The sequence below is a fragment of the Diceros bicornis genome, chromosome 4 (genome assembly GCF_020826845.1).
Source record: "Diceros bicornis minor isolate mBicDic1 chromosome 4, mDicBic1.mat.cur, whole genome shotgun sequence".
Taxonomy (NCBI): domain Eukaryota; kingdom Metazoa; phylum Chordata; class Mammalia; order Perissodactyla; family Rhinocerotidae; genus Diceros; species Diceros bicornis.
This window is the reverse complement of record NC_080743.1, coordinates 11,878,808-11,904,903: the sequence shown is the minus strand read 5'-3', so window position 1 is coordinate 11,904,903 and position 26,096 is coordinate 11,878,808. Positions and strand designations below refer to the sequence as shown.

General features: G+C 35.2%; 1 protein-coding gene across 1 annotated transcript in view; it reads left to right on the top strand.

Moving 5' to 3' along the window:
• The window catches only part of LRRIQ3 (leucine rich repeats and IQ motif containing 3), a 187,469-nt gene that overhangs the window by 153,652 nt on the left and 7,721 nt on the right, over positions 1 to 26,096 (top strand). Inside the window, exon 7 of the mRNA XM_058538299.1 lies at positions 22,033 to 22,762. Within this exon, the coding sequence (XP_058394282.1) occupies positions 22,033 to 22,762 (730 nt within the window). The remainder of the gene's footprint in view (positions 1 to 22,032; positions 22,763 to 26,096) is intronic.

Sequence of the window (26,096 nt, the reverse complement as noted above, 5' to 3'; positions counted from 1 at the left end):
TCCTCTTTTATTTTTCCTCCCCAAAGCCCCAGTACATAGTTGTGTATCCTAGTTGTAAGTCGTTCTACTTCTTCTATGTGAGCTGCTGCCACAGCATAGCAACTGACAGACGAGTGGTGTGGTTCCATGACCTGGAAGCAAACCTGGGCTGCTTAAGTGGTGAGCACCAAACTTGAACCGCTAGGCCATCACGGCTGGCTCTAGCTTTAATTCTTACATTTAGGTCTTTGATCCATTTGAGTTAATTAACTATTCTTTACTCATTGAATTGTCTTGGCATTCTTGTCAAAAATCAAATGACCATAAATGGGCTTATTTCTGGACTCTCAATTTTATTACATTGACGTAAATATCTATCTTTATGCCAGAATCACTGTACCTTAATTACTGTAGCTTTGTGGAAAGTTTTCAAATGAGGAAGTGGGAGTCCTCCAACTTTTCCTTTTTCAAGATTGTTTTTGCTAGTTAGAATCTCTTGCAATTGCATATGGAATTTAGGATCACCTTTTCCATTTCTTCAAAAAAGATCATTGGAATTTTAATAAGGATTATTCAAATCTCTAGACTTTTTTTAGATGGTGTTGCCATTTTAACAATTTTAAGTTTCCCAATCCGTGAACATGGAGTACTTTACATTTATTTAGATCTTCTTTAATTTATTTCAACAATGTTGTTGTTGTTTAGTTTCATTATACAAGTCTGGTTCTTCTTTTACTAAATTTATTCCTAAATATATTATTCTTTCTGATGCTATTACAAGTTAAATTGTGTTATTTTTTTGAATTATTCATTGATAATGTATACAAATACAATTGATTTTTGAATATTGATCTTGTACCATCCAATCTTGCTGAACTTATTAGTACTAATAGTTTTTTAGTGTATTCCTTAGGTTTTCTATGGAGAACATCATCTCATCTACAAATGGAGAGAATTTTACTTCTTCCTTATCAGTTGTGATGCCTTTTCTTTTTCTTGCTGAAGTGCATTGACGAGAACCTCCAGCACAATAGAAGTGGCAAGAACAGACAGCCTTGTCTTGTTCCTAATCTTAGGGAGAAAGCATTCACTATTAAGTATGATATTAGGTGTGGGATTTTTGTAGATACTCTTTATCAAGTTGAAGCAATTTCTTCTATTCTGAATTTGTTGAATGATGAAAGCATGTAGGAATTTATCAACTACTTTTTCTCCATCTATTGAGATGATCATATAGTTTTTGTTCTTTATTCAATTGATTTGGTGTACTATATTAATTTTTGGATGTTCAATTAACCTTGCATTCCTGGGATAAATTCAAGTTGGTCGTGATGTGTAATACTTTATTTTATGGCTAGATTCAGGTCACTAGTATTTTGTTAAGAATTTTTATGTTTATATTCATAAGGGATGTTGGTCTATAGATTTCTTTTGTTATTTTCTTTGGTGGGATCAGGGTAATACTAGCCTCAAAGAGTGAGTTGGAAAGTGCTTCCTCCTCTTCTATTTTTATTGTTTTTTGGAAGAGTTTGTGAAGAACTGCTGTCAGTTCTTCAAATGTTTGGTATAATTCACCAGTGAAGCCATTTGTAGTTGGTTGAATGGTGTTCCCAAAAATATCAGGATCTAATCACTGGAATTTGTAAATTTTACCTTATTTGGAAAAAGAGTCTTTGCAGATGGGATTAAGTTAAGGATCTTGAGATAATTCTGGATTATCTATAGGATCCCTAAATGCCATCACAAGTGTCCTTATAAAGGAGAGGTAGAGAGAGATTCCACATACACACACAGAAGAAGGGAAGGCAACGTGAAGATGGAGGCAGACAGAAATGATGTGGCCTCAAGAAAAAGAATGCTGGCATTATCAGAAGCTACTGAAGGACATCTTGGATACTTTCAAGTTTTGACAATTATGATTAAAGGAGCTATAAATGTCTGTGTGCAGGTTTTTGTGTAAATATAAGTTTTCAATTCATTTGGTTAAATATCAAGAAGCACAATTGCTGGATCATATGGTAAGACTATGTTTAGTTTTGTAAGAAACTGTCCTCCAAAGTAGCTGTACCATTTTGTGTTTCCACCATCAGTGAATGAGAGTTCCTGTTGCTCCACATCCTTGCCAGCACTTGGTGTTGTCAGTGTTTTCGATTTTCACCATTCTAATAGTTATGTAGTTGTATCTCTTTGCTGCTTTATTTTGCAATTCCTTAATGACATATGATGTTGAATATCTTTTCATATGTTTACTTGCCGTTGTATATCTTCTCTGGTGAGGTCGCTGGGTTTTTTTTTTTTTTTTTTGGCCCATTTTATTAATAGGATTGTTTGTTTTCTTATTGTTGAGCTTTAAGAGTCCTTTGTATATTTTGGGTAATAGCCCTTTATCTGGAATGTGTTTTGCAAATATTTTCTCCAAGTCCATGGCTTGTTTTCTTCTTCTCTTGATGTTGTCTTTCTCAGAGAAGAAGTTTTTAATTTTAATGAATCCAGTATATCAATTCTTTCTTTCATTGATCATGCCTTTGATGCTTCATCTAAAGTCATTGCTATACCCAAGGTCATCTAGGTTTTCTCCTGTTTTCTTCTAGGAGTTTTATAGTTTCTCATTTTACATTTAGGACTATGATTCATTTTGTGTTGATTTTTGTGAAGAGTTTAAAATCTGTGTCTAGATTTTTTTGCATGTGGATATCCAGTTGTTCTAGTATCTTTTGCTGAAAAGACTATCTTTGTTCCATTGTGTTACCTTTGCTCTCTTGTCAAAGATCAGTTGACTATATTTATGTGAGTCTATTTCTAGGCTATTTATTCTGTTCCATTGATCTATTTGTCCGTTCTTTCAACAATCCATACTGTCTTGATTACTGTAGTTGTACACTTTTAACAAGCTATGCTCTTTGTTATGTGAATTATATCTGAAACATATCATTTAAAAAAATCAGAAATAATATTGAACAAATAAATTGGTAAACAATGACCTTTAAACCAAAATTTGATTGCAAGCCTGAATTAATATCAGATTTAAGATTTATACAATATGGAATTTTGTTTGTTTTAGAATAGTTGGGTGTGGCAGATCTTTGAGGCTAAAAAGGAGTACAGTTCAAGTGTATTAAACACAGAGAAAAACTCAAGAAGGGATTTGTAATTATTGTTTAATAAAAGGTTAAGCAAAGTTTATTATCTCAGATAAAAATAGTAAATGTGTATTGGTTCATAGTCTACTCTGATTAATTGCATTACTCTACCTATAGTGCTTTGTTACATTCTGAGGCAACATCTGAGAATGTGAGATAGTCTTTTGGGTAAATTAGAAATATCTGCTTTCATCAAGGAAATGAGATTTTATAGAGTTCAAAATGAAATTGATAGCTGAGCTAATAAAATCTGGATATTTAAAATTCTTTCTATGTGCTAAACATTTTTCATTCAATTCTCACAGCTAATCTATGAGGTAAACACTTTTATTCTTCCATTTTATGGGTGAAGAAACTGCAGACTTATAAAGTTAACTAATTTGCTTAAAGTTACTTTCTGAAATGCTAGAATATGACATTTCAGAAATCCAACTGATTTTGCTCCTGGTTTTATACTCTTTTTTTTTTTTTTAATTTTTTGTTTATTGCAATAACATTGGTTTATAACATTGTAAAAATTTCAGGTGTACATCATTATACTTCTATTTCTGCATAGATTACATCATGTTCACCACCAAAATACTAATTACAACCCATCACCACACACACGTACCGAATTATTCCTTTCACCCTCCTCTCTCCCCCCTTCCCCTCTGGTAACCACCAATCCAATCTCTGTCCCTATGTGTTTGTTTATTGTTGTTATCTACTACTACTTAATGAAGGAAATCATACGGTATTTGACCTTCTCCCTCTGACTTATTCCAGCCATTTGTGACAACATGGATGGACATTGAGGGTATAATGCAAAGTGGTTTTATACTCTTAATCACCATCCAACAGTGGCTCTTGCTATCCAATGGCTCAAAAACCACAGAATGGTAGAGGCAAAGCATTGTTTCAATAGACATTGGACTAGTGTGATCTGTCTGGGTGGTCTGGGTGGTCCAAGTTGAATGCATAGATTTGACCCCAGGATATCAGGTTGAGAAGTTTAGATCTTCAAATTAAGATCCTGGTGTTGGAGGAAAAAAAGACTGAGGGATGCTCCTTAGAAGATTACAGAAATGATGAACCTGGGTAAAGGGAAATAATATAATCATCTAGAGACTAATTCACTGTAGTTCAGAAACCTGAGAGAGTTTGAGCCAACATTTGCCTAGAGAGAAGTTTATTTTGTTTTTAACTGTTTTTAGCCAGGCATGGATTTTCTTGAATATTTTGTTCTATCTAAAATTACCAGACAAGTAGAATTCAGGGTGGAGTAGCTAAAGTTGGAGGTAGAGGAAAACTATAAAAGGCAAACTTAAAAAGGGAGGAAATCATAGAGCTTCAGTTGACTTCCTTGGAATAATGAAACTCATCACAAAATACCACATATTGTATAATTCCATTTATAATAAATGTCCAGAATATGTAAATATATAGAGATGGAAGGTAGATTTTCAGTTGCCTAGAGTTGGGGAGGTGGTGGAGATTGAGGGATGGAGAACAACTCTAATGGTTATAACATTTCTTTCTGGCATAGTGAAATTGTTTTAAACCTAGATTGTGGTGATGGTTGCACAACTCTGAATATATTAGAATCATTGCATTGTAGACTTTAATGGTTTAATGGTTAATTTTTGTGGTATGTTAAATATATCTCAATATAGATCTTGAAAAAAATCACATGTAGACGTTTTTAAAATGTGCTGGATGTCAACAGTGAGTATGTTTATCTGAGATGTTGCTGTCACTAACAGGAACCATATCATTGCAGTTGATACAACTATTTGTAAGCAACCTCGTTAGTTGATGATCAAGTAACAATATGTTAAATATTTTACATGTTAATATGAAAGGTACTTATAAATATGTGTTTTATTGCTTTCATGTTTGCTATTTTTTTTTTATTTTTGGAGATTATAAGGTTTTGTGGTTAACATGTAATGCATTACAATTTTTCCTATGTAGAATATAGACAAATAGGATCCTGGATAGCATTTCCACCCAGAATGTCTAATTTTCAGAAATGTATTAATGGTATTAAGTAAGAAGATGATTTTTCTGCATCTCTGTAACTTTCTATCCTATTGCAATCAGTCCCCAAAGTGGCTCTGTTACATATGAGATGTCTGATATTTTGTAAACTTTATTCTTTATTATGACAATCCTGGATCATATCTTAGGCCATTCACACCACATTATGTGTGTATATATAAGAAGGAGGGATGAGAGAAGATCTCAGATCCTTTTGTATTGTTACTAAGAAAATGAATTCCAAAAGAAGAAAATGGCGACTGTATCACCATAATTTCAATGACATTTATGTGCCTAACAAATCAGAGAAAACTCAGTGCATGACGGAAGCTGACATCGCTACTTTTTTCTTTATATTTACTTTCTTTTCTCTTTCCTTCCTATTCCTCTTTGCTTTACCTGAACTCAAAGCTGCCCCAAAGCCTATTTATCACACAAGGCCATCTGCTTATGCTAAGATGTCAAGCAGTTTTGCTGAAGAGAGCAACTACTTCAGACCCATTTGTGAGCATTCAGATCATAGCTGCACTGATTTTAAATAGTCTTAGACAATTTGTTTCTTCACAGATGGCTCGTAAATCTGTAATACATTTAGAAGAACCAAACAAGCTATGTTGACCACAAGTGGTACTGGTTTCTGTGGTCCTGTGAGTTCTAAAAGTTCCATGTGACAGTTAAAACTGTCTGTGGAGACAATTGAAAATAAATTGACTAAAATATGGTCCAGTTGTTTTGCTCTTAAATAGAGAAGTTCATATAAAGTGCAAATATAAGGATAATTTCTTTTTAGCAAACCCTTCTTTTTTCATAGGGTAAACTATATCTGAAAAAAATAATTATGTTGCCCTCTGTTGAAGAATTCAGTTTGTGGAAATTATTACTGCACCTCAAAATTATCTGGTATTATTAATAAAAAGTATACAAAGGTGTCATTTTCCTCAATTTTTACCTAAGTATTATTAGTAATCATGTAAATGGAGACAAATAGTATTAGTTCAAAATGATTTTCTTATTTTTAGGTATTCTTATTTTCTTACTTAAAATATTTAAAAAATATTTTAAAATAACATTGTATTAATAAAAATTAAATGATTTTTTAAAGGTAAAGAATTAAAATAGGACGTATTAGTGAAATGTTAGCTTGTGTTTGAATATGAAAACTATGAACTTCAAAATCAGTAATACATATAAAAATATTTAATCTAGTTGACAAAATCTGATTTTCCTCCAGTATTTCCTCTCTCTCCAAATGGCATCACCATCCATCTGGTTCCTCAAGACAAAATGCTAGCATTCATCCTTGATTGCTTTTCCCCTCTCCTCTGTAATCTAGTTTATCAGCAAGCCCTATTGGCTTTGCCTTCAAAACATATCCCAAATCTTTTTTCTATACAACTTCATTGTTCTCACTCTAGCCCCACCTACCAGCAAATCTTGCCTGGGCCTCTCTAGTAGCCTTTGGACAAGTTTCCCTCTTTACATTCTTGTGGTCCACATTCAAATCCATTTTCTTTATGGTAAAATCATATGTCATATCACTCCCCTGCTTAAATGGTTCTAAATCTCAGAATAAAATCCAAACTTTTTTCTTGTGGCTTACAATGCCCCATATAATCCGGCCTCTGTCTTCCCCTGACCACGTCTCGCCCCACCCTCCTTTTGTTCCCTGGATTCCAGCAGAAATGCCTTTCTCTCTGTATCCCTAACAGGCCAAATGTGCTCCTGCCTAGTGTCCTTACAGTAGCGTCTCATTTCTCCTGGAATATTCTTTCCCCCAAATGTGCCTACTGCTTATTCTGTCTTGTCTTTCAGATTTCAGATTAAATTGAATTTTCTTTAAGAAATCTTTCTGGTCTACCCAATATAATTACTAGACTTACTGTCATTTTACTCTGATTTTCATAAGAGCACTTGTTCCTGTTTGATATTTCTTGTTTATGAATTTTTTATCTGTTTTCTCCCACTAGATTAGGAGTTGCATGCAACCTAGGATCATGTCTTTCACAGTGCCTCATCTCCCTTGTCTACAAAAGTGCCTTACACATAGTAAATGTTCAATGCACTTTTCACGTGTATTATATTTGTTATCTGATTGGCCTGTTTAGCAAAGAAAACATTTTCTTATTAAAGAGAGATTGATAATATCCCTAGAAACCAAATAATTCTCAAAGAATTAAAAAAGAAAAGAAATTTAGAGGAAAAAGTTAAGAACTGGAGGGAGTTTGAATAAGAAATTTCGTAGTTGTGATTCGTGAATTTCAATTGAATTTACAAGCTACTAAAATAAAAATGGATGGATGGAGGGATGAATAGATAGATGAATTAATAGATGAATAAATCAAGATAATTTTAGGAAGCTAGAAGCTATTAAGTTCTTCCTTTAGACCATATGTAATTTTAAGTAGCCAGCACTGGGGGAAATTGGTGTCTATTACATTAATAAAACGCTGAAATTGAGATTTGAGATCTGAGACTAGTTAAATGCTCACAGAGTCTTAGACATACTAGGTACATTATCCAAAAAAAAAATTAAAATAGAAGAATCATTAACATATCAGGATGAATTACAATTGAAATGAAATAGAAATTAATAATTTAGAAATGAGAAAAAGAGAAAAATGAACTCTTATATGACCATAAGTAGCAATGAAAAGTCCGAAATATCTGTTTTATAGTAGACTGTATATAGTCTCTGAAGGTTCTGTGAGGCTTCTGACATTTCCATTTGTTGATGTCTCCTCTGAAGTTTGTAGTCCTTAAAGGTTGGGTCCTTAAAGGTTGATATTGTAAGAATTATTTCAAGGGACTTATTTAGATAAAATTTAGAGTTTAGCTATTCTGGCTACTCTAATGGCTGAACTGAAACTTGGCAATGTCTTTTGGTCTCTGCATATTTCTTTTTTTTTTTCTTGAGGAAGATCAGCCCTGAGGTAACATCCAGGCTAATCCTCCTTTTTTTTCTTTTTTTTTGCTGAGGAAGACCGGCTCTGAGCTAACATCCACTGCCAATCCTCTTCCTTTTTTCCCCCAAAGCCCCAGTAGATAGGTGTATGTCACAGTTGCACATCCTTCTAGTTGCTGTATGTGGGACGCGGCATCAGCATGGCCAGAGAAGCGGTGCGTCGGTGCACTCCCAGGATCCGAACCTGGGCTGCCAGTAGCGGAGCGCACGCATTTAACCGCTAAGCCACGTAGCTGGCCCCTGGTCTCTGCATATTTCAACCGAAGAGAAAATATAAATGAAAGTTTGGGTGAAAGCAGAGAGTGAGGAAATGTATTTCTCATCATTGTTTGTATTATTGGCTCTTGCTAGACTCAAGGGGCAGGGGATACATTTTGTGCGTTAGGCCTGTGTACTATTTTTTTTTCATGGTAAGAACACTTAACATGAGATCTACCTTCAACAAATTTTAAGTATAAAATACAGTATTGTTGTCTACAGGTAAAATGTTGTACAGCAGATCTCTAGAGCTCATTCATCTTGCAGAATTGAAACTTTATGCCAATTGATTAGTGTCTCCTCATTTCCACCTCCCCCAGCCCTTGGTAACAACATTCCACTCTGATTCTATGAACTTGACTATTTTAGATACCTCATATAAATTGAATCATACAGTGTTTGTCTTTCTGTGACTGGCTTATTTCACTTAGCAAAAAGGCTCATTTATGTTGTTCCAGATTGCAAAATTTCCCTCTTTTTTAAGGCTTCCATTGTATGTATATGCCACATTTTCTTTATCCATTCATCTGTTGATGGACATTTAGGTTATTTCCACACCTTGGCTATTGTGAATAGTGCTGCAATGAACATAGGAGTGCTAATATCTCTTCAAGATCCTGATTTCAATTCTTTTTGATAAGTACCCAGAAGTGGGATTTCTGGATCATATGATAGTTCTATTTTTAATTTTTTCAGGAACCTCTATACTGTTTTCCATACTAGCTGCACCATTTTGCATTCCCACCAACAGTGTGCAAGGGGTTCAGTTTCTCTACATCCTCTCCAATATTTGTTGTCTTTTGGTTTTTTGATAATAGCCACCCTGACAGGTATGAGGTAATATCTCATTGTGGTTTTGATTTACATATTTCCCTGAAGATTAGTGACATTGAACATTTTTTCATATATTTGTTGGCCATTTGTAGGTCTTCTTTGGAGACACCTCTATTCAAGTCTTTGGTCCATTTCTTAAATTGGAATATTAGTTTTTTTACTATTGAACTGTAGGAGTTCCTTATACATTTTGGAGATTAACCCCTTATCAGACATTTGGTTTGCAAATATTTTCTCCCATTCTGTAGGTTTCCTTTTTCCCCTGTTGATTGTTTGCTTTGCTGTGCAGAATTTTAGTTTGATGTAGTCCCACTTGTCTTCTTTTGATTTGGTTGCCTGTGCTTTTGGTGTCATATCCATGAAATCATTGTAAACCAATATCATGAAGCTTTTCTACAAGATTTTATTCTAGGAGTTTTACAGTTTCGGGTCTTACATTTATGTCTTTAATCCATTTTGAGTGATTTTTTTGTATAATGTAAGATAAGATTACAATTTCATTCTTTTGCATCTGGAAATCCAGTTTTCCCAGCACCATTTGAAGAGACTATCCTTTCCTCATTGTGTATTCTTGGAACCCTTGTCAAAGATCAGTTAACTGTATATGTATGGATTTATTTCTGGGTTCTCTATTCTGTTCCATTGGTCTATATGTCTGTCTTTCTACCAGTACCTTACTATTTTGACTACTGTATCTTTGTAATATATTTTGAAATCAAGGAGTGTGATGCCTGTAGCTTCGTTCTTTCTCAATATTGATTTAGCTATTTGTGGTCTTTTGTGGTTCCATATGAATTGTAGAATTATTTTTTCTATTTATGTAAAGAGTGCCATTGGGATTTTTATAGGTATTGCATTGAATTTGTAGATTGTTTTGGTTAGTATGGATATTTTAACAATATCACTTCTTCCAATTCACGAATATGAGATATCTTTCTATTTATTTGTGTCTTCATTTTCTTTTATCAATGTCTTAGTGTTTTCAGAGTACAGATCTCTCACCTGCTTGTAAAATTTAAGTATTATTTAAGTATTTCATTGTTTTGATGCTATTGTAAATGGGATTGTTTTCTTTTCCAGGTAGCTTGTTGTTAGTGTATAGAAATGCAACTGATTTTTGTTTGTTGATTTTGTATCCTACAACTTTACCGAATTTATTATTTCTAACCATTTTTTGGGAGGAGGGCATCTTTAGAGTTTTCCAGATATAAGATCATGTCTTCTGCAAACAGGGGCAATTTTACTTCTTCTTTTCTGATTTGGATGCTTTTTATATCTTTTTCTTGTATAAATACTCTGCCTGGGACTTCCAGTACTCTGTTGACCAGAAGTGACATCCTTGTTTTGTTCCTGATATTAGAAGAAAAGTTTTCAGTTTTTCACCATTGAGTATGATATTAGCTGTGAGAGTTCATCACTACTAGACCTGCCTTACAAGAAATGCTAAAGAGAGTTCTTTAAGCTGAAAGAAAGAAAAGGTAAATAGCAACATGATAGACTATGCACTTCTAAAAAAGTACTAAGTTAGACATTTTAAGACACTAAACCAGAGACCTATCAAAAGGTTATTTGATAGCCCTTTATTATCTACCAAAACAGTATTAAAGAGCCTTTCATCATTTTGTGTTTTTGTACACTCCTTTCAGCTCTCTGCTTAAGAAACAGAAAAAAGAAAAAGAAACAGAGAAACTTTTGAGAGTTTTTGGACCCTGAGTTTTTAGGGAGAGGAGGGTGTGTTAGATACAAAAGAATTCCTTGCAACTGAGCTTCTGTTTCCAAATGTGGAGGTCTTTAGGCCGTTTTAAACAACCTATGTTGGAATCGACATCATTGGTAGGCATGACATCCAATCATGGCTCCATTATTTCACTCAAGGATTGTTTATGGGCAGATCCCTGTCTATTTTTTGGTAACAACGTTTTTAAAAAAGCTAGCATAAATTTTGAATGGGAAGTAGTTTAGATTTTCATGTTATTTGCTTCATAGTTACAATTTGTTAAACATCTTTTTTTATAGTTAGGAGGCAGAAAGAATCACTAATTTTATGATGAGTGTTAAAGGGCTTCTGATCTATTAAGAATTCAACCAAGGGGTTTCTGAGAATACCCAGTTTTTGATCATGATTCTGATACCCTGCTCTGGCCTTTCAGACTAAATGTGCAACTAGAAGCTACTTTAATACCTTACTTTCTACAATGTTATGACTACTCTTTAAATCAATGGCCAGGTAATTGTTATTTCTAAGCCCATAATTCAAGAGGTCATTTCTAAGTTTTTTCCTGAAAATTAAAAAGAAAATGCTATACAAAAGAAGAGTGTTAAATAGAATTATATAAATTATTTTTCTTATATGACTCAGTAATTTGGATAACGGACTAATTCCATAGCAGTGTCAAGCAATGTTTGGAAAATAAGCATCCTTCTATCTCTAGGCATTTTCCTATAGTAACCTTGGGTCAGAGATACAGTACAAAAACTACCTCCTGTCTATTTTTCCTTTTCTATTTGAACTGTGATTTGACAGTTTATTTGCATTATTTTATGTCAATGCCCTTCTTATCCGAAGGTAATGCCCTTTATAGTATTGCTTGCCTTGTATACATAGATAGGTAACCTTCAGCCCTTTTCATTTGGGTTATATTTATTGTCGATTCCCTAATTCACAGATGTGAATACCATTTTGGGGTCTATGTTACTGAAAAGTTTTTACTGGATAGCGAGCCACTCCAGATCATATAGAAGTGGCTTATATATCAGATCACCAATCTACCTCACAGATTTGAACTTGTATATATGTGGCTTTGTGATTCTTCTTCTTGTCTTGTAATAATGTAAAAGAAGCAAGAAAAATGCCACTGATTCAAAGCTGTTATGCGTGTAGACCTTATACTTGCTTGTATAGAAAGTGTACTGTGCAACCTCCTAGCTTATTACAGTCACTGTTTTGGCCCTTGATGCTGTCAGCTGGGTCTAATAAAGACTCTTGATGCCGTTGTCAGTTAAGACATAGGAAAGGCGAAGCAAAAAGGCTATAGGAAAAATAAGCAGATGAAAAGTGTCAGAAAAAGAGAAAGGGAAAAGAAAGAATAAGCTAATGAGATGAGGAGAAAAGTACATATCAGCTATTTCAAATTGTTCATCCATCTGCTATACCTAAATCTTGTAGTGGGATTCTTGACTTTCTTGTAAAAAGACAAACTGTCTGAGAAAAGTAATATATTTAAAAGTATAACATCTATTTTTAAAATTCTAGTTTTGAGTATAAATATTCATATTCAATAAATAGTTGAATTTTTAAAATTGAGTACCAAAAATGCAGAACACTGTGCTAGCTGTAATAGAGGATACAAAGATATGACAGATTTCTTATCCTCCAAAAACTAAAATTTACCCAAGGAGTTAAGATGGGCAACCACAGCACAACCAGACTTCTCTACAAACTATGAGTGGGTTTTATTCCACTGCTATAAGATAGTGCTCCCAAATATTTCCAGTCATGGCAAAAATCAATAATAATATTTGTAAAGTGTGCTGGGTTAAAATAGGAAAGAGTTGGTCATTAGTAGAAAATATATATATATATTTATATTCCATTTGTATTATTTAATTACAGTAATAAAAATAGAAGATAAAATATTATATAAATTATCTAATATTGAATTTATATGAGGCTTCTAAATAAAGTCATTACAACTATTTCACTGATGAACTTGAGCTTGATTTCCATGAACATAAAATTTTTATATCAGGAGTAGATGTTTTAAAATATGTCCGCAAATCATTTGATACTCTTTCTTTCAAACAGTGGAGGCTAATTCTCCTCCTCTTGTGGGGTGGACTTAGTGATTTACATATAATGAATAGAATATGGCAAAAGACATGGTATGTGACTCACAAGACATAAATGATATTGTATCCTGCTCTGGGTTCTCTCTTTTAGATCACCTGACCTGGGGGAAGTCAGCTGCCATGTCAGAAGACACTTATAGCAGTTCTTTTTATATATATATATATATATATATATTTTTTTTTTTTTTTGCTGAAGAAGATTAGCTCTGAGCTAACATCTATTGCCAATCTTCCTCTTTTTTTGCTTAAGGAAGATTAGCCCTGAGCTAACATCTGTGCCAGTATTCCTCCACTTTATAGGTGGGTCGCCTCCACAGCATGGCTGACGAGGAGTGGTGTAGGTCCTTGCCTGGGATCTGAACCCGTGAACCTGGGCCACTGAAGCGGAGTGTGCTCAACCACTACACCATGGGACTGGCCCCCCAAGCAGTTCTTTTAAAAAGCCCACAGGGCAAGGAAGTGAGGGCTCTGCCAATAGCCAGTAAGGAACTTAGACCTCTGTCAATAGTCATGTGAATGAACCATCTTGGAATGGGATCCTCCAACTCCAGTCAAGCCTTTGGATGACTGCAACCTTGGCTGACAACTTGACTGTAACGTCATTGGGAAACTCTGAGCCACAACCACCCAGCTAATCTACTCTTGAATTTTTAACCCAAAGAAACTATTAAATAATAAATGTTTATTGTTTTAAAGCCTTTATGTTGTAGTTTGTTAAGTAGCAATAGGTAACTAATATACCAGATTTTAATGATAATCTTTTTTAAGTCTTCATAGTCTCCAAGAACAAGTAACTTAGGCTGAGTAACTGATAAAAATATAAAATAGTTTTTATAGTCATTCAGACATTTTCAATAGTTGAAAGATTTTGTGCTAGAATTTTTCTCCCATTTCTTTCATTGACAAATGTAACATTTGCATGGGTGTGTGTGTGAAAATGTGAATGGACTTCAAATCTAATTGAGTTTTTATATCATCCTATATTTCAAAATAATGATGAAACTCTAATTTACAGAAATGCAGCCACTCTGTTGCTAGGCAGAATATCATTAAAAATATATAACAACCAAAAATGAATTGAAGTACCTGATATGCGTAGTCTGGATTTGAGAGCCCCCACTCCAGATCCGCTGCACCTTGGGGTATGTGCTGTGCCTTTTAAGCACCTACTTCATGAGTCTCTGGTCAATACTGAACAGCACCACACACAATAACTGTTGGTTAAGTATATTTTCAAGTGATAGAATTCCTCCTGAGCCTCCCTCTATTGCCCTGAATGTGGAATAGCATGTAAGACCCCACTTGAACTCCAAAGGCTCTAGACGAAATTTATGGCAAAGGGGAGCCAAGAGGCTGTAGCAAGTCTACCCCTCACCAGGGTGATCAATGTCTCTGGGCACTCCCATTATTCATTAATAGCACACTAGTGTGTCACATCATACCTGTCAGAGAACTGTGCTTAGAAATTCAGAAAAGAGGGTATACCTTTTGTATTAGTCTGCTCAGGCTTATGCAACAAAATACCAAAACTGGGTGGCTTAAAAAACAGAAATTTATTTTCTCACAGTTCTGGAGGCTGGAAGTCAAGTTCAGGGTGCCAGTATGGTCAGTTCTGGTGAGGCATCTCTCTCTGGCTTGTAGATGGCAACCATCTTGCTGTGTGCCATCATGGCCTTTTTTCAGTGTGTATGCATGGATAGATTGAGAAAGCAAGCTCTCTGGTGTCTCTTATTTTAAGGATACTAATCCTATTATCAGGATAATTTTATTATTCATTTTCTGCTCTATGTCCTCAGTTTTTTGTTTTTTTAATTGAGGGAATATTGGCTTATAACATTATATAAATTTCAGGTGTACATTATTATATTTTGACTTCTGTATAGACTGCATTGTGTCCAACACCAAAAGTCAAGTTTCCATCTGTCACCATCCAAATGTTCCCCTTTACTGCTTTTGCCATCCCCCCATCCTTCCAGTCTGGTAACCAGCAATCTATTCTCCATATCTATGTGTATGTTTTCTTATCTTTTCTTATCTTCTTATGTGTGAAATCATATGGTAATTGTCTTTCTCCATCTGATTTATTTCGCTTAGCATAATACCCTCAATGTCCATCCATGTTGTTGCAAATGGCAAGATTTCATCTTTTTTATGGCTAAATAGTATTCCATTGTGTATATATACCACATCTTCTTTATCCATTCATCTATTGATGGGCATTCAGGTTGCTTCCAAGTCTTAGCTATTGTGAATAATGCTGCAATGAACACAAGAGTGCATATATGTTTTTCAATTAGTGTTTTCTGTGTTCTTCCAATAAATACTCAGCAGTGGAATAGCTGGATCATATTGTATTTCCATTCCTAGTTTTTTGAGGAATCCTCATACTGTTTTCGACAGTGACTGCACTATCCACTTAACATTCCAACAGCAGTGTACGAGATTTCATCCTCTCCAACACTTGTTGTTTCTTGTCTTTTTAATAATATCTATTCTGGAAGGGATGAGGTGATATCTTATTGTGGTTTTGATTTGCATTTCCCTAATAATTAGTGATGTTGAACATCTTTTCATATGCCTATTGGCCATCTGTATATCTTCTTTGGAAAAATATCTGTTCATATCCTCTGCCCATTTATTGATCGAGTTTGTTTTTTGTTGTTGAGTTATATGAGTTCTTTATGTATTTTTGATATTAACACCTTATTGGATATATGATTTGCAAATATCTTCTCTCAATTGGTAGGTTGTCTTTTCATTTTGTTGATGGTTTTCTTTGCCATGCAGAAGCTTTTTAGTTTGATGTAGTCCCATTTGTTTATTTTCTCTTTTGTTTTCCTTGCCTGAAGAGACATGATATTAAAAAAGGTACTGCTAAGACTGATGTCAAAGAGCATACTGCCTAGGTTTTCTACTAGGAGTTTTATAGTTTCAGGTCTTACCTTCAAGTCTTTAATCCATTTTGAGTTAATTTTTGTGTATGGTGTAAGATAATGGTCTACTTTCATGATTCGCATGTGGCTGTCCAGTTTTCCCAGTGTCATTTATTGAAGAGACTTTTTTTCCTCCACTGTATGGTCTTGGCTCCATTGTCGAAAATTAGCTGTTTGTAGATGTGTAGTTTTATTTCTGGGCTTTCAATTCTGTTCCATTGATCTGTGTGCCTGTTTTTCTCCCAGTATCAAGCTGTTCTGATTACTATACCTTTGTAGTATATTTTGAAATCAGGGAGTGTGATACCTCCAACTTCCTTCTTTTTTCTCAGTATTGCTTTGGCTATTCAGGGTATTTTGTTATTCCATATAATTTTTAGGATCATTTGTTCTAATTCTGTGAAAAACATCTTTGGAATTCTGATTGGGATTGCATTGAATCTGTAGATTGCATTAGGTAAAATGAGCATTTTAACTCTGTTAATTCTTCCAATTTATGTGCACAGAATATCTTTCCTTTTCCTTGTTGTCTTTGGTTTTTTTCAACAATGTCTTACAGTTTTCAGTGTACAGGTCTTTTAATTGTTGATTAAATTTATTCCTAGGTATTTTATTCTTTTTGCTGAGATTGTAAATGGGATTGTATCCTTGGTTTCTCTTTCTGCTATTCAGTTCATTTTTGCTATTCAGTTCAGTTCATTGTTAGTGTATAGAAACACAATTGATGTTTGTATATTGATTTTGTACTCTGCAATGTTACTGTATTTGTTAATTATTTATAAAAGTTTTTGGTGGATTCTTTAGGGTTTTCTATATATAAAATCATGTCATCTGCAAATAGTGACACTTTCACTTCTTCCCTTCCAATTTGGATCCTTTTTATTTCTTTTTCTTGTCTGATTGCTCTGGCTAGGATTTCCAATACTATGTTAAATAGGAGTGGTGAGAGTGGGCATCCTTGTCTGGTTCTCGTTCTTAGAGGGATAGCTTTCAATTTTTCACCACTGAGGATGATATTAGCTGTGGGTTTGTCATATATGGCCTTTATTATGTTGAGGTACTTTCCTTCTATACCCATTTTATTCAGAGTTTTTATCATAAATGGGTGCTGTATCTTAAATGCTTTCTCTGCATGTGTTGAGATGATCATGTGATTTTTATTCTTCATTATGTTAATGTGGTATATCACATTCATTTGTGGATGTGGAACCATCCCTGTGTCCCTGGAATAAATCCCACCTGATCATGGTGTATGGACCTTTTCATGTATTGTTGTATTTGACTTGCTCTTATTTTATTGAGGATTTTTGCATCTATGTTCATCAGTGATATTGGCCTGTAAATTCCCTTTTATCAGAGTAATGTTGGCCTCATAAAATGAGTTAGGAAGCATCCCATCCTCTTCAATTTTGTGGCAGAGTTTGAGAAGGATAGGTATTAAGTTTTTGGAAGTTTGGTAGAATTCACCAGAGAAGACTGGACTTTTGGTTTGGGAGAGGTTTTTGATTATTATTTCAATCTCTTTACTAGTAATTGGTCTATTCAGATTCTCTATTTCTTCCTGATTCAATTTTGGGAGACTATATGATTCTAAGAATTTATCCATTTCTTCTAGGTTATCCAATTTGTTGTCATATAGCTTTTCATAGTGTTCTCTTATAATCTTTTGTATTTCTGCAATATCTGTTATAATTTCTTCTCTTTCATTTCTGATTTTATTTATTTGAGCCTTCTCCCATTTTTCTTAGTGAGTCTAACTAAGGATTTGTCAATTTTGTTTATCTTTTCAAAGAATCAGCTCTTAATTTCATTGATCCTTTCTTGTCTTTTAAGTCTCTATTTCATTTATTTTTACTCTAATTTTTATTATTTCCCTCCTCCTGTTGACTTTGGGCTTCATTTGTTCTTCTTTTTCTAGTTCTTTTAAGTGTAGTGTTAGATTGTTTATTTGAGATTTTTCTTGTTTCTTATTTAGTCCTGTATTGCTATAAACTTCCCTCTTAGTACTGCTTTTGCTGCATCCCATAGAGTTTAGTATGTTGTGTTTTCATTTTAATTTGTCTCCAGGTACTTTTTTATTTCTTCATTGATCCAATAGTTGTTTATTAGTGTTGTTATTTAGTTTCCACATAGTTATGACTTTTCCAGGCTTCTTGTAGTTGATTTCTAACTCCATACTATTGTAGTTGGAAAAGATGCTTGATATGACTTAAATTTCTTAAATTTATTGGGACTTGTTTTGTTTCCCAACATATGGTCTATCTTTGAGAATGTTCCATGTGCACTTCAGAAGAATATGTATTCTGCTGTTTTGGGATGCAATGTTGTATACATATCTGTTAATTCCATCTGGTCTAGTGTTTCATTTAAGGTCAATGTTTCCTTGTTGACTGTCTGGATGACCTATCCATTGATGTAAGTGGGGTATTAAAATCCACTACTATTGTGTTGCTGTCAGTTTCTCCCCTTAGGTATGTTAATAGTTGCTGTATATACTTTGGTGCTTCTATGTTAGGTGCATATATATAAATAAATGTTTTGTCTTCTTGGTAGATTGTCCCCTCTTGCCGTCTTTTTGGGCTTGATGTCTAATTTGTCTGAGATAAATATGGCTACGTCCACTTTCTTTTGGTTGCCATTTGCTTGGTGTATCATCTTCCAGCCTTTATTTTGAGTCTCTGTTTGGCTTTAGATCTGAGATGGGTCTCCTGGAGGCAGCATATTGTTGGATCTTGTTTTTTAATCCATCCTGCCATTCTGTGTCTTTTGATTGGTGAATTCATTCCATTTCCATTTAGGGTGATTATTGAAATATGAGGGCTTAATACTGACATTTTATCTTTTGTTTTCTGCTTGTTCTGTATTTCCATTGTTTCTTTTTCCTTGTATTTCTGTCTGCCATTTCAGTTTGGTGGTTTTCTGTGATGTGTTTTTCAGTTTCTTCTTTTTTCGTGTCTTGTGACTCTCCTCTAAATTTTTGTTTTTTGGTTACCTTTAGGTTTGTATGAACAAGGTCATAGATGAGATAGTCCTTTTTCTGCTGATAGCATCTTATCTCCATTTGCCTATGCAGGTTCTGTCCTTTTCATCTTCCCCTTCTATGTTTTTGTTGTCACTAATTATCCCTTTTTGTATTGTGAGTTTGTTACCAAATTGAAATGGTTATAGTTATTTTTAATGCCTCCTTTCCCTTTAACCTTTATTTTATAATGAAGTATTTATTATCCTATTCTGATATAGAGTTGCAGTTTTCTGATTCAATTGGTCTATTTATCACTTTGCCTAAATCTTTGTATACCTTTGCCTTTTTGTCTCAGGTAGGAGAGCTCTTTTCAAGATTTCTTGTAAGGTAGGTCTAGTGGCGATGAACTCCCTCAGCTTTTGTTTATCTGGGAAAGCCTTTATTTCTCCTTCATATCTGAAAGATACGTTTGCTGGATAGAATATTATTGGATCAAAGGTTTTATCTTTCAATATTTTGAATATATCATTCCACTCTCTCCTGGCCTGTTGAGTTTTTGCTGAGAAATCCACTGATAGCCTAAAAAGGGGGTTCCTTAGTAGGTTATTATTTTCTTCTCTCTGGCTGTTATTAATATTCCTTCTTTGTCAGTGACTTTTGACAGTTTTCATATAATATGCCTTGAGGAAGATCTTTCTGCAATGAGATAATTAGGTGTCCTATTAGCTTCATGTACTTATATATTGTGTTCCTTTCCTGGATTTGGGAAGTTCTCAGCTATTATTTCTTTAAATAGGCTCTTTGCTCCCTTTTCCCCCTCTTTTCCTTCTGGGATACCCTTTATCCTTATGTTGCTTTTCCTAATTGAATCAGATATTTCTCATAGGATTTCTCCATTTTTAAAAAAATCTTAGTTCTCTATCCTTTTTCACCTGAATCATTTAGAGATTTCTGTCTCTAAATTCACTAATTCTCTCTTTCATATGGTTTACTCTATTTTCAATGTTTTCTACTTTATTCTTTATCTCATGTATTGTGTTCTTCAGCTCCAGAATTTGTTTGGTTCTTTTTTAGAGTTTCAATGTCTTTGATGAAGTACTCCTTCTGTTCATTAATTTTATTCCTGGGATCATTGAACTGTTTTTCTGAGTTTTCTTGTAACTTGAGTTTCTCTATAACAGCTATTTTGAATTCTCTGTCAGTTAGATGACAATCTTCCATGACTTCAAGTTTGGTTTCTGGAAAATTGTCATTTTCTTTTTGTGATACAGTGTTACTGTATTTTTTCATGGTGCTTGATGAATTGTTCCTCTGCCAGTGCATTTGCAATAGCAAACACATTTATTATTTGGGTAAAGCTTTGTTTACTTTGATTCTGAGCTGCTTTTGGTTGTGTTTGAGACCCTGTGCTTTCCATCCTCCATTGCCTCTGTGAGAGGCATTGTCAGTGCTCTCCTTGTGCTGCTTGTGCCTCCAAGGTTGCTGGTGTCTTGCTGATTACAATATCGCTGCAGTCATGGGTGTTGCCACCATGGTCACTGGGCTGGTGAGCACCTCTGCTGCTTCTGGGGCTGCCTGGGTCACTCGTTTCCCCACTGTGAGGTGAGGAGGGGGAAAGTGGGGCAGGAGTTGAGTTCACGGGCACCTCCATCACATCTGAGTTTGTTGGGCCTGCAGTTCCTGCTGCTACAGGTGGTGGGACCAAAGTTGTGGGCACCACTGCACCTGAGGGGAGTACTGGAGTCATGGTCTCCACTGCTGCTGCTACCTGGTTCTCTGTAGGCTCTCCACAGGCTCGGGCACTGCTGCTCCTGGGTTTTCTGGGCATGCTGGCATCACCAGTATGGGAAGTACTGGCTTTGCAGATGTCATTTTCACTTCTGGATGGGCTGGAGTTGTAGGCAACACCGCCATGTGAGGAGGGGTATCTGGGTACCAGTGCTACTGGAGTTCCTGAAGCCTCTGGTCTCAGATGCTGGCACAGTTCCTGGAACCTCAGGTCATGAGCACCACCACTGCTGCCAGGGGCCCAGGGTCTTATATGCTTCCCCTGCTGCTGGAAGGGTGGTGTCAGAGGTGCTGCCACTGGGGAATAAAAAGGGGAACAGGTCGTGGGAACTGCAGCAGTTCCTGAAGCCTCAGATTGCAGGCACCACCCGCCATGCTAGGGGAAAGACAGGGGCATGATCCACAAGTGCCACTTTGGTTTCTGCATTCTCCAGTCTCAGGTGCCAGCACGATTCCTAGAGCCTCAAGTCACGGGCACCACCACCACTGCCAGGGGTGTTGGGAACTTTGTTGCAGCCCTTGCTTCTAGGAGGGGCAGGGTCAAAGGCACCACTGCCACTGGAGGAGGGGGAAGAGGGTTGGTCACAGTTATCATAGTGGTTCCCAGACCCTCCGGTCGCAAGTGCATCAGCAGTTCCTGGTGCCTCCAGGAAAGTGGGCTGCCTGGGTTCCTGGAGCCTCTGTTTGTGGGCATTACCATAGTTCCTGGGGCCTCTGGTCACGCGTGTGGCCACAGTTCATGGAACCTCTGGTCTCAGAAGCTGCCACTGCTGCTCCCCTGTTTCTACTGCCTCCAAGAGGTCCAGTCCGTTCACCCTCAGATGTAGAGATGTATGGATCTCTCAGGCATTCTGGTGTGCTATGCAGAGTCCTTTGGTCTATGGATGTCCTGCTGGTTGTAACTTAGAAGGGAGAGACAAAGGGAACAACTCACTCTGCCATGATGCTGACGTCACTTCTCATGTTTTGTTCCTTTTACCCCATCTTCAATTATTCAAATAATTTTTATAATCTATTTTAATTTATCTGTTGGGTTTTTAATTGAACTTCTTTGCATTATATATTTATTTTCTCTAGGGATTATAATACAAATCCTTAACTTTGCACAATTTACTTAATATCGTACCACTTCACGTAAAATACAGAAAGGAGGCTAAGTGTCCCTCTAGGAAAAATGTTTCTTAATCAAGTAAATAAGAGGTTCTTGTCAACTTTATTAATGTAGCTTTCAAAATAATTGGGACAGAAAATAAACTGTGCTTAGCACTTGTATAATGTATTATATTTGTCTGCTCTGTGATGTAGGTCAGAAGGAGTTTAAAGACGAAACTGAGGATGAAGAATTGGATGCCAGTTTTAGGATATCAGTGTTCAATCTACCCATACATACTTCAGATTCACTGAAATATCCTTCAGTATTAAAAGAGAAGGAACAAGATACTTTTCCTACATATGCCCAGCCATGTTCTACCACTCATCCAAAACCAGTAATTAAAAAAAAAGATACACTGTTGGAAAGGAATGCAAGAAGAGAGTTTTTTACAACACACAGAGCTGGTATAAAACTCCAGACACTTTGTGATATTGATGAATATTACTCAGAAGAAAAGAAGCAGGAAAGCCATAAAAAAAACGTAACAGCTGTAACCAGGGCACAAGTTGCCCAGGAAAGAGTTAGCTTAACTGTTCAAGAAAACTTAAATAAGAAAAAATATGCTGCACAAAAACTAACTGCAAAAGATAATGAGACAATTCGGGACAGTTTACAACAACTTTTGCAGGACAGATTCAACTACCTTGAAAAAGTTAGAGAGAGGAGAGCCCTATTTCTAGAACAAAAAAAACAAAAGGCTGAAGAACGTTTATTAATTCAAAATTTAAATAATGAACTCACTCTTTTGACCAAAGGAATGATTAAAATGGACAGACTGAGAAAGAATCAGGCTGCTTTAAAAGAGAAACGTCTGATTGTTCAGCAAAAACTGGAAACGGAAAAATATCGAAAGGATTTACTGAAACAAATGAAGGAAATTAGGTAAGTACAGTTTTGATATAATACAAGCTTTTACATCAATTACCTGTGAATATTGCATACTAGATGTTGAGGTCTCATAAACAGTACTTTGTTTATAACATGATATATTCTACTTTGAAAAATAGAAATAACAACAAAAGGACAAATATGTGCTAATATATTACCAAAGATGAGACAACAAAACAACTCTATCTTCCCCACCTCCCCCATCCAACAAAACCTGCTTCTTAATTGATGTTTGTTCTTATCATGAATGGCATCATTAGCCTCTTGACCAGTGCTAGAAACCTCAGTCTTTTACAACTCAATCTCACTCATTGCCAACATGTTTCCCTATTCATTTTACTTCTAAAAGGAGTCTCAGACTGATCCTTCCTTTTCAATCCCACTTCTATTCTAATTCAGACTCTCATAATCCCTCTAAGAATTTACATTATTCTTCCAATTGAGAGCTCCATCTCCATTCTCCATCTTTTCTTCAACCCATATCTGTTTTCCAGACTACAAACATCAACTGTCTATTAAAATTAAGTTCTGATCATGTCATTTTCTACTAAAGTCTGTTGATACCTTGCAATTGCCTGTGGAATAGAATCTAATCTCTTCTGAGCGGCATTCCTGACATCATGCCCTGTCCAGTCTATCTAGACCTATCTCACTAAATTTTCTGCTATAGCCTCCTTCCTCTTTCCGTAATAGCACTCTTTGCTCCAAACAGACTAAATTATTCACCACTCCCTACCCAACTTTGAACTTATCCTTATAACGTTACCAATAACTATCAAATATATACCCCACAAGGACACAACAAGCCTACAATGTTACTGTTGTCTACATATTTATGCAGCACAAGCCTCTATGTTATTGTGCAAATTAGAATACTTTGGAGTATCAAATTGGTGAGCGGGTAGTGCCTGTGTGTGAAGGAAAAGGCACTCTCTTCTCCAGGGAGACACATCACTGGTGGCTGATGCTTGGCTAAGTGTGACCATATTTCACCCTTATTTGCCCCCATCCTTCAGTGCATGAACTGTACAACCACTGACAGAATTCATCCTTTTATTATCCATCCTTTTACTAACCAACTGAAATGGAACATTCACTTTTAACCTCTCCCCAACGGCTCTGCCAGTCTAAATTAGTCTTTTTCATTTGGTGGTGCTCCCCTAGCACTTTCTTTAGATCTGAATTGTAGCAGTTATCACAAGAGGGCCCATATCAGCTTAGCTTGTGAAGTCCTTTATAAGATAATTTGGTCTATATTTCCATTTCAGTGGCTAGTACAGTACTTAGTTTCCAAAATCTATTCAATAATCATTTATTGAGGAATATAGGTAAAAATCCCAGGTTTTAAATTAGCAATTAGTAAGCCCAGTTAAGTCGTTTAATAGCCTCTGGGACGAGTGACTGTTTTTTATATATTTGTGTTCAATACTTAAACCATTGGAATGAGAAACAATGCATTTTTTTTCTGAATGCTGTATAGTGAAGATCTATAATCAGAGTTATTAAATGTATAGTAAAAATATAATTAACCAAGCTATGAAAATAGTTTCACTAGTCATTAGAATAGGTATCTATCTTAGGACAAGTGCTTATTTCATGGCAATAAATTTGTCCTGCATATTTTTTTTTCTGTCCCTCTGTGATCATTGGCATTTCTAACTAAGGAGTATTTACTTCGATTCAAATCATTCAAATAGTAATTCACTTCAGCTCTTGAAGATGCCAGGTGATATGGGGACATAAAGATAATTTGGCTCCAAGAAACCGAAAATCTAGGTGGGAGATAAGTCATCAGGCAATAAGACTGCAAAAGTTAAATGATAATACAAGCAATAATATAAAAAACTATCAAGGGACAGAATGGAAATTTTCAGTTAAATGATATGTAATAAATAGATGAGAGTAATATAGGAAACCTTCAAAGAGAAGGCTTAACTAAACATCAAAGTGTTAATTTATTTCAATTTTCCTCTATACTCTCGATCCTCTAAGAACTCACAGACCAGTGGCAAATATAAGCATGTGTTTGGATTATTACAAAAAGTAGAAGTAGGAAAATTGCAATTGTCAATTAGAATTTGGAAAAGCAGAGAGATGAGAGGAAAACATTATCAACAGAGGATGAGCAAAATTAGAAAGTTCAGAATAGGTAACGTGGGCATGAGGAAGGAGGTAGTGAATGTTGCTCTACATATAGCAGAAGGTTTATGAAAGGGAGTAATTGAGGTGCGATTGCTCAGGAGACATTAAACAGGATTAGAAAGGTCCTCTAAATCTCAGACAGTGGCATGGTAAAGAATCCTACCAGAAAAAACAATGCACTTTAAACATACATTTTACTGCAGAATCTTCTTATCAAGAAATATCTCAGAACACTAATCCTCAGAATACACTTTGGACAAAGCTGTCTCAAACAAATCCAAAAAATTTTAAATTGTTCCATGATGAAGATTTTTTAATTTCCAATTAAATTTAGTGAGGAGGCTCTGAAGATTAGTATTGATTCAAAACAGTTTAACCTACATTTAGTAAATTTAAATTTCATTAGTTGTCAAAGAATATTTTTTTATTGAGGTATACTTGTCATATGACACTACATTAGTTTCAGGTGTACAATATAATCTTTTGATATTTGTATATATTGTGAAATGATCACTATAATAAGTCTAGTTAACATCTATCATCATATGTAGTTACAAAATATTTTTCTTGTGATGAGAACTTTTAAGATGTATTCTACGAGTAACTTTCAAATATGCAGTACAGTACTATTAACTCTAGTCATCATACTTCACATCACATCCCCACGACTTATGTATTTTATAACTGGAAGTTTGTACCTTTTGACCCCCTTCACCCATTTCACCCACTCCCCACCTCTTGCCTCTGGCAACCACCTATCTGTTCTTTGTACCTATGAGCTCAGATTTTTTGTTTGTTTGTTTTAGATTCTACATGTAAGTGAGATCATATGGTATTTGTCTTTCTCTGTCTGACTTATTTCACTTAGCGTAATGCCCTCAGGCTCCATCCATGTTTTTGCAAATGGCAAGATTTCCTTCTTTTTTATGGCTGAATAATATCCATTGTATATATACCACATATTCTTTATGAAGGATATTTTTTAAGAACATAAATCCATGACTCATACAAATATAAAATCAACACGTCGAAGATTTTATTTAACTCATTGATTAATGGAGGAATCAATAAGATATTATAACAGGTTTAAATAAGTATTCTAAGAGCATGCATATGTATAGGCAATCAGGAATGTCAAAATAAATTGCCATTATCCACTAAAATCAACTGCAACTCCATTAGACAA